This window comes from Grus americana, chromosome 21 (genome assembly GCF_028858705.1).
Source record: "Grus americana isolate bGruAme1 chromosome 21, bGruAme1.mat, whole genome shotgun sequence".
NCBI lineage: Eukaryota > Metazoa > Chordata > Aves > Gruiformes > Gruidae > Grus > Grus americana.
Window position 1 is genome coordinate 1,599,757 of NC_072872.1, and position 7,444 is coordinate 1,607,200.

Genomic DNA, 7,444 nt, shown 5'->3' on the forward strand with positions numbered 1-7,444 from the left:
CCTGGGTTTGGCAGCCAGGTTGGAGTCACCGTCCTGGCTCATGCTGCTGCTCCGGGCTTCCCCGAGGGCGGTGGGTGTGGGTGGGCGAGGGAAGGAGGAAGATTTGGTGACCTTCCAGGTGGGCTGGCGGCCGAACAGCTGAGGGAATGGCTCAGAAATAGAGCGGCGGGGAAGAAATGAGTCACCCCGGGCTGGAAATAAACGGGGCCGCGGGCACTGGAGGGGAGCCGGGGCGGCTCCTTATCCATGTTTTTGTCAGGACGGAGGAATCGCTGACAGTACCCTTTACCAAGACGCCCCCTCGGGGCTGAACCCCCAGCCCTTTTGGGGGAAAAGCATTAAGAAACCATTAAAAAATGGAGGAAGCAGCAGTCAGGCATTCTCAATAATTTATCACAAGCTGTATATACAGAGACAAGCTCTGGCGGAGGGTTGGGGAAGGGAACCTCGCTCCCGGCGGGGCTCTTGGCATGCTGGATCTTCCCCATCAACCCTCGCCGGCTAAAAATCACCGGAGCCGGGACTCCCCTCCGGAGTTTCTCCAGTGGGCGATGGGATGCGTCTCTCCGTGCCGGCCCCTCAGCTCCCCCTCCATGGGGGAGTGTTCCCATCCCCTACCCCACGTCCCACTTCTTTCCTAAATCACCCAAATAATTAATGAGGGAGGGGGGAAAAAGGGACCCCCCGCCACCGCGATCCCTCAGATCTTGATCTCAGTCCGGAAGGTTTGCTGGACGTGGTCGGTGTGCTTGGCGGGCTGTCGCTGAGCCCGGATGGTCAACGTGCCATCATCCCCCAGCGAGGATGACACCGATGTGGGGTCCACGTCTTCAGGCAGCTGGCATTTGTGTGTGAAGGTGTTCATGACGGTGCCGTCCGCAGCCAGCTGGGGGAAAAAAAAAATTGGGTGAAAAGGGACAATTTTGGGGTGCAAACGGGTCGGGGGATCATTGTTCCCTGCCCTTGGGTGAGGCTGGTGGTCGTGCCTTGTGTGTGGTGTAATATTTGGCTCCCCGAGGGGACGGGTGGGATGAGTGGCATCGGCGGGGGGGGGGGGGGGACACGACACACAAAGGTGCTTAGTTCCCACCCCCCACCCCGGGAGAGGTGTAATTACAGGTCACGAGTTTGTTGGATCTCGTGGGCTTTGTTCCTGCAAAATACACCGTGAAAAGACAAGGAAATGGTTAATTAAACCCCGTCGGGATTATGGCTGGGGCCATTAGGGAGTTGGGTGGTCCCCGTGTCCCCTGGTTGAGGATTTTAGGGGTGTCCCCCCCTGTTTTGGGGGTGAGCGGGGAAGGGAGGGAGTGCCCACCTTCTCGGCATGCACCTCGATCTGGTTGTTGGAGGTGGTGACGATGATGTCCTCGGGGGCAAAGTCGCTGACATCCACCGTGAACTGATAGGTGTTGCCCAAGGTCTTCACCGTGCCGGTGTTGCCAGGCCGAGCTGCCAGAGAAAGTGGGGGGGGTCACAGCCACATTTTGGCGGGGGTCCCCCCTAAACGCCTCTTCCACGGCTCCATCTCTTGCCCAAACCCTCCAGGATAGGGATGTGCCGGCATGGAGGGAGAGGAGGAATCACCTACCCTCTCTTCACTGCATCTCCCAGCCCTAAAAATGGGGTGACCCCCCCCCCCCCAAACTCACCTGGGAACCCCAAGGTCTCGCCGCGGGGCCGGACGAAGCTCCCGAAAAGCTCCATGGTGCCGGCGGGCGACGCTGACCGGTGAAAGCTGCACTCCGATCGGAAAGCAGCCGAGGATTTCACGTTCATCCACCGCTTCCCTCCCACCTCCGATCCCCAGCTCCCGCTGGGGAGAAAGAGCGAATCCCCCTTCCTCGTCCTCCTCCCGGTGAAGGCGAAGCGGGGCCGGTTATTTCGGGGGGGGCGGCTTGACGAGCTTTTTAAAGCCTCGTTAAGGCTGCCGGCCGCTTGCCAGACCTCTCGTAAAACAAGCTAAATTTAGGTCTTGCGCCGGAGACGGTGGAAATTTTTCCCCTCTCCGTCCTCCCCCCTCAACGCCGTGGAATGTGATGCTGGCATTCCTGCCTATTATTAAGGAATAATAATGATAATTAATTAAAATACTGATTAAATTCTCGCCGCCCTGGGTTTTATTTGAAGATTGGGAGCTTGGAGGTGGTGGCGGAGGGGAGGGAGGGGGAAAACCCGGCTCGCTCCAGCCCGAGCGGGTCCGTCTGCTTCGTCAAGGTCGTTTTTAATGAGCTCGTTTGCAAACTCAGTCCGGCTGTGGAGGCTGAGGCGGGAGGGTGCTGAAGAAAAGGGGGTGGGGGGTCCTGTACCCCAAACCTCCCTGGGATGGAGCGCCCCGTCCCCGGGGGGCTGCAGGAGGAGGAGAAGGTGCTGGTGTCAGAGCAGAGCTGGAGACCCTGCCCCAAAGCCCGGAGGAGGCTCCGAGGTGAGGCCCCCACCCAAAGATGGGGGGGCTTTGGGTGTTGGGGGGGGGGGAGTTTTGGGGGGGTCATCACCCTGTTGTCCTGTTCCCCCCGCTCCTCACAGGGTGCCTGGAGCGGGTGAAGCAGCAGCTTTTCCGTGTTGGGGAGGATTGGTATTTCCTCTTCGTCCTCGGGGTCCTCATGGCCACCATCAGCTTCATGATGGACCTCCTGGTCTCCAGGCTCTACGAGGGTAAACGAGGGGGGGCTTCACCTGGTAGTTGGGGTTCACCAACGATGGGGGGGGTGTTTTGGGGTGTTTGTGGGTGCATCTCCCCTCCCGACACTTCTTCTCCAGCCCACCGGTGGCTTTACCAAGAGGTCGGTGACATCTCGGTGCTCAAGTACCTCTCGTGGACCATGTACCCCACGGCGCTGGCAGCCTTCTCCACCGGCTTCTCCCAAAGCATCACCCCATACTCGGGAGGTGAGCCGGCTGCACCCCAACCTCCCCGGCTCCCCAAAACTCCCTTCTGGTAGCAGGGGAACCCTTAAAATTTGGACACCTCCACCCCCCCCCTCCAGGCTCCGGCATCCCAGAGCTGAAGACCATCCTGACCGGCGTGGTGCTGGAGGACTACCTGGCCATCCAAAATTTCGGAGCCAAGGTGGTGGGGTTGACCTGTACCTTGGCGTGTGGCAGCACCGTTTTCCTCGGCAAAGTGGTGAGGGATCCCCCCCACACGCACACCCACACCCCCCCGTTCCCGGCATCGCCGGCGGTTTTGGTCCGTGCCGGGGTGGGGGTGAGGGACACTCATGGCCGTGTCCCCCCCACCTCGGCACCCAGGGTCCCTTCGTCCACCTCTCTGCCATGGCTGCGGCGTATTTGGGGAAGATGCGGACCTCAGTCACAAGGGAGTACGAGGTGGGGGTGCCACCCCCAAAAAAAAAAAAATTGGGGGGTACTTTAACCCCCCCCCCCCAAAAAAAATTGGGGTTATGACTAAACCCCCTCCATGCAGAACAAGTTCAAGCAGAACGAGATGCTGGTGGCAGCACAAGCCGTCGGGGTGGCCACGGTTTTTGGGGCGCCCATCAGCGGTGAGGACCCCTCCCTGTCCCACCCTAGGGAACCCCAAAGCCCCCCCTAAAGATGCCCCCCCTCCATTTTTCCAGGGGTGCTTTTCAGCATCGAGGTGATGTCCTCCCACTTCGCCGTGCGGGATTACTGGCGGGGCTTCTTCGCCGCTACCTGCGGCGCGTTCATGTTCCGCCTCCTCGCCGTCTTCAACAGCGAGCAAGGCAAGGCAGGGCGGGCAGGATGCGCCCCCCCCTTCCCCTTTACACCTCGGGGGGGGCGGTAGCATTTTTGGGGTGCCCACCCCCAAAACCACACACTCATTCCTCTAACCTTGCCCCCAGAAACCATCGCTGCTATTTTTAAGAGTGACCTCAAGATTGATTTCCCCTTTGACCTCCTGGAGACCTTCTTTTTTGCAATTTTGGGGTAAGGGTGGTCCTGCCTGTACTCTTGCCTGCACCTCTGCCTGTACGTCTGCCTGTACCCCTGCCTGTACCCTGCCCTCTCATCCGCAGGGCCATCTGCGGGCTCGTGGGCTGCGCCTACCTCTTCTGCCAGCGCTGGCTGCTGGCGGCCGTCGGGCAGAACCGGCTGACGGCCAAGCTGCTGGCCACCGAGTCTGTACCGGGTGTCTGTCAGTCTGCGCCCTGTGTGTCCGTGTGTCCACCCAGCGCACCCTGCCTGTCCCCCCCATGCACCCTGGGTGTCTGTGTGCCCCCTCCACGCACCCTGGGTGTCCGTGTGTCCCCCCCATGCACCCTGCACACCCTGCACCTCCAACCCCACGCACCCTGGGCGTCCACTCCATGCATGCTGCGCGTCCGTCTGTCCACCCCGTGCACCCTGCACCTCCACCCCTTGCACCCTGCGTGTCCATGTCCCCCCACCACATGCACCCTATGCGTCCGTGTGTCCCCCCCGTGCACCCTGCACACCCTGCACCTCCACCCCTTGCACCCTGGCCGTCCGCGTGTCCCCCTTAGGCGCCCTGTGCATCCACTCCATGCACGCTGCGTGTCCGTCTGTCCACCCCCTGCACTTCCACCTCGTGCGCCCTGGGTGTCCGTGTGTCCCCCCCCCGCACCCTGGGCATCCCTGTGTGCACCCCACACACCCTGCCCACCCCCTCTGTCCGTCCGTCTGTCCCCGCGCCCCCAGCCCCGTCTCTCCCCGCTGCAGCAAGCCCGTCTACACGGTGCTGGTGGTGCTGCTCCTCGCCTCCATCACCTTCCCGCCCGGGCTGGGGCAGCTGATGGCCTCCAGGGTGAGTTGGGGGGGCGCGGGGGGCTCCCCAGGGACACCCCAACACATCCCAGGGGGTGCTCAGGATGTCCGTCCGTCCAGCTCACCATGAAGGAGTATCTCACCTCCCTCTTCGACAACCGCACTTGGGGCTCACTGGTCCCCAACGCCTCCTCAGTGGCCGACCCCCCCGGCGTGGACCCTCGGGGGCTGTGGCAGGAGTGGAGCCACCCCTCTGCCACCATCTTCGGCACCTTGACCTTCTTCCTGCTGATGAAGGTAGCCATCGCCCCCCCGGTCCCCATGCCGCCCCCCGCCGCCACGATGGTGTCCCCATGGGGATGACTCCCCCCCATTTCACACCCCCCCCCCCCCAGTTCTGGATGCTGATCCTGGCCACCACCCTGCCCCTGCCTGCCGGCTACTTCATGCCCATCTTCATCTACGGTGAGTCGGGGCGTCTGCTGGCCCGGACCGGGGGGGACAACCAGCCCTGGGGGGGGGACAGCCAGCCCTGGGGGGGGGACAGCCAGCCCTGGGGGAGGGTGACAAGGGAGCTGTATCCAGCCCTGGGGGGGTCACATCCAGTCTGGGGGGGTCCCGGGGTTCATCCAGCCCCAGGAGGGTGGTCACCTCCACCTGCACCATTTTTTTTTGGGCGGGGGGGGTGGTTGCTGGGGTCTTCCCACCTTCTCTCCCCTCCCCCCCCCGAATATTTTAGGAGCTGCCATCGGACGCTTGGTGGGGGAGACGGTGGCCCTGCTCTTCCCCCAGGGCCTCCGTTCGGAGGGGGACCTGCACCCTGTCGTCCCCGGTGGCTACGCCCTGGCCGGTGAGTGGGTGGGACAGGGGGACACCCATGGGTGGGGGACACCCACCGCCCGTACGCTGACCCTCCCCCCGTCCATTTTGTTTCTCCACGACAGGCGCCGCTGCCTTTTCGGGCTCGGTGACCCACGCCATCTCCACGGCTCTACTGGTGTGCGAGGCCACCGGTCACCTGGGCCACGTCCTCCCCGTTGTCCTGGCCGTGCTGGTGGCCAACGCCATCACCCAGAAACATCAACCATCCTTCTACGACGGCACCATCATCGTCAAGAAGCTGCCCTACCTACCCCCCATCCGCAGCCGGCACATGGCGTAAGCCCCCCCCCCAGCCCAACCCCCAAATTTTGGGGTGATTTGCTGCGAAATGATGGAAATTTGGGTGTTTTATGGCTCATCAGCTCCTACCAAGTGGTGGTGGAGGAGTTCATGGAGCGCCGGGTGGTGGCCTTGCCTAAGGGTGGTGGCTTCGAGGAGGTGCTGGTGGCCTTGGACGCCTCTGCCGACACCGAGTACCCCGTGGTGGAGAGCGCAGGTGGGATGTGGGGGGTGCAGGGGGGGGTCACTGCACCTGGGGGGGACGTCACCGGGTTTGTCCCCATCCTCCAGGGTCACCCACGCTGGTGGGCACCATCAGCAGAGCCCAGCTGGTCACCTTCCTCCAGAGCCACGAGCATCCCCAGGCACCCCCGGGGGAGAAGGTAAATGGCGGGGGGGTGAGCACCCCGCTGCACCCAAAAAAGCTGTTTTTTCCACCTAAAAATTAACACGTCACCTTCCCCAAGCTGGCCACCACGGGGGCGCTTGGGGACGACTGCACCGTTGAGCCCATCATGCTCCAGCTCTCGCCATGGACCTCCCTGCACCAGGTTTGGGAGGAGGGGGACACATCCTGATGGGGCTGGGAGCCACCAATTCTGCCCCCCCGCCCCGACTCTGTGTCATGGTGGGGGGACGCAGCAGGGGTGGCTTTGTCCCCACGTGTCCCTGTTGTCACCTCCCCAAGGCCCATCACCTCTTCGAGCTGCTGAAGCTGCAGCGCATCTTCGTCACCCGTTTCGGGGAGCTGGTGGGAGCCGTCAGCCGCGTGGAGGTGGGGGGGGGGGGGACAAGGGGGGGGACGGGGGGGGACAAGGAGGGGACAAGCCCCTGTCCCACCTCCTCTGTCCCCTTGCAGCTGCGGAGAGCGATCGAGGAGCTCGCCAACCCCAAGTGATGACTTTTGGGGACCCCAGGGGTGTCACCTATGGAAAGAGGGGGGGTCATGACCCCCCCCCCCCCAGGTGATGCGGGTGTCCCCCCCCTTCCCGGGGGACCCAGGCGGCCAGGCTGGGGGGGGGCCGCTTCTCCGGCAGAGTGTGCTCTTGTATTAAATACAGCCATCCATCAATGCTTCCTCCTCCTCCTCCTCCTCCTCCAGCCCCACGGGGGTCATTCGGGGGGGGGTGTCACCTCCCCCATACCCCCCCAGCAACGCTCAAACCCCCCAAAATCACCCCAAAACTGTGCCCAGCCCCAGGACATGCACCAAAGTGCCCCAGTCTCAGCAACACCCCAAGGGGCTCCCCCCATAATGGACCCCCCCCCATAATTATTGGTGCATAATTATCCTTAATTATTGCAATTAATTTGCAACCCCAACATCCTGGAGTAAAGGGGGAGGGCTGAGCCCCCCCCCCAGCTCTTTGGGGCCCCCCCAAACTGGGGCGCAGTGTTTTTTTGAGGGGGAGCAGAGGGTGTGGCGGGCACTAACGAAGACGTAATTAAGCCCGCCGGGGTAATTAAGCATGGCGGGGCAGGTTGGGTGAGGCGGGCATGCCTGGGCCCAGCTGGAGGAGAGGTGAAACGGGGTCAGCGCCGGGGAGACACCCCAAAAGCGGGGCGGGCGATG

General features: G+C 62.9%; 2 protein-coding genes across 3 annotated transcripts; one reads left to right on the forward strand and one right to left on the reverse strand.

Moving 5' to 3' along the window:
• Positions 1 to 372: 372 nt before the first annotated feature.
• HSPB7 (heat shock protein family B (small) member 7) lies at positions 373 to 1,890 on the reverse strand. The gene is made up of 3 exons (XM_054849777.1): positions 1,653 to 1,890; positions 1,319 to 1,452; positions 373 to 886 (listed from the first exon to the last, which is right to left on the reverse strand). The coding sequence occupies exons 1-3, from the start codon at positions 1,777 to 1,779 to the stop codon at positions 701 to 703; spliced, it is 447 nt and encodes a 148-aa protein (XP_054705752.1). The 5' UTR covers positions 1,780 to 1,890; the 3' UTR covers positions 373 to 700.
• Positions 1,891 to 2,211: 321 nt separating this feature from the next.
• On the forward strand, positions 2,212 to 6,943 carry LOC129215857 (chloride channel protein ClC-Kb-like). 2 transcript variants are annotated; one of them, XM_054849775.1, is made up of 19 exons: positions 2,212 to 2,425; positions 2,527 to 2,655; positions 2,761 to 2,889; positions 2,988 to 3,127; positions 3,253 to 3,330; positions 3,428 to 3,506; positions 3,582 to 3,707; positions 3,828 to 3,912; positions 4,002 to 4,103; positions 4,666 to 4,750; positions 4,831 to 5,007; positions 5,106 to 5,175; positions 5,450 to 5,560; positions 5,655 to 5,868; positions 5,955 to 6,088; positions 6,163 to 6,254; positions 6,339 to 6,422; positions 6,560 to 6,646; positions 6,731 to 6,943. In XM_054849775.1, the coding sequence occupies exons 1-19, from the start codon at positions 2,326 to 2,328 to the stop codon at positions 6,767 to 6,769; spliced, it is 2,061 nt and encodes a 686-aa protein (XP_054705750.1). In that variant the 5' UTR covers positions 2,212 to 2,325; the 3' UTR covers positions 6,770 to 6,943. The 2 variants fall into 2 exon arrangements, with proteins under 2 accessions (XP_054705750.1, XP_054705751.1); XM_054849776.1 differs by lacking the exon at positions 4,002 to 4,103.
• The last annotated feature ends 501 nt before the right edge of the window (positions 6,944 to 7,444 follow it).

Coding starts and splice junctions, on each gene's coding strand:
- LOC129215857 (XM_054849775.1), top strand. CDS start 2,326: ATGGAGCGCCCCGTCCCCGGGGGGCTGCAGGAGGAGGAGAAGGTGCTG. Junction 3,708..3,827: donor CGTCTTCAACAGCGAGCAAG/GCAAGGCAGGGC, acceptor CCTTGCCCCCAG/AAACCATCGCTGCTATTTTT. Junction 4,104..4,665: donor GCCAAGCTGCTGGCCACCGA/GTCTGTACCGGG, acceptor TCCCCGCTGCAG/CAAGCCCGTCTACACGGTGC.
- HSPB7 (XM_054849777.1), bottom strand. CDS start 1,779: ATGAACGTGAAATCCTCGGCTGCTTTCCGATCGGAGTGCAGCTTTCAC. Junction 1,453..1,652: donor CGAGACCTTGGGGTTCCCAG/GTGAGTTTGGGG, acceptor TTTCTCTGGCAG/CTCGGCCTGGCAACACCGGC. Junction 887..1,318: donor TCGAGGTGCATGCCGAGAAG/GTGGGCACTCCC, acceptor TTTTTCCCCCAG/CTGGCTGCGGACGGCACCGT.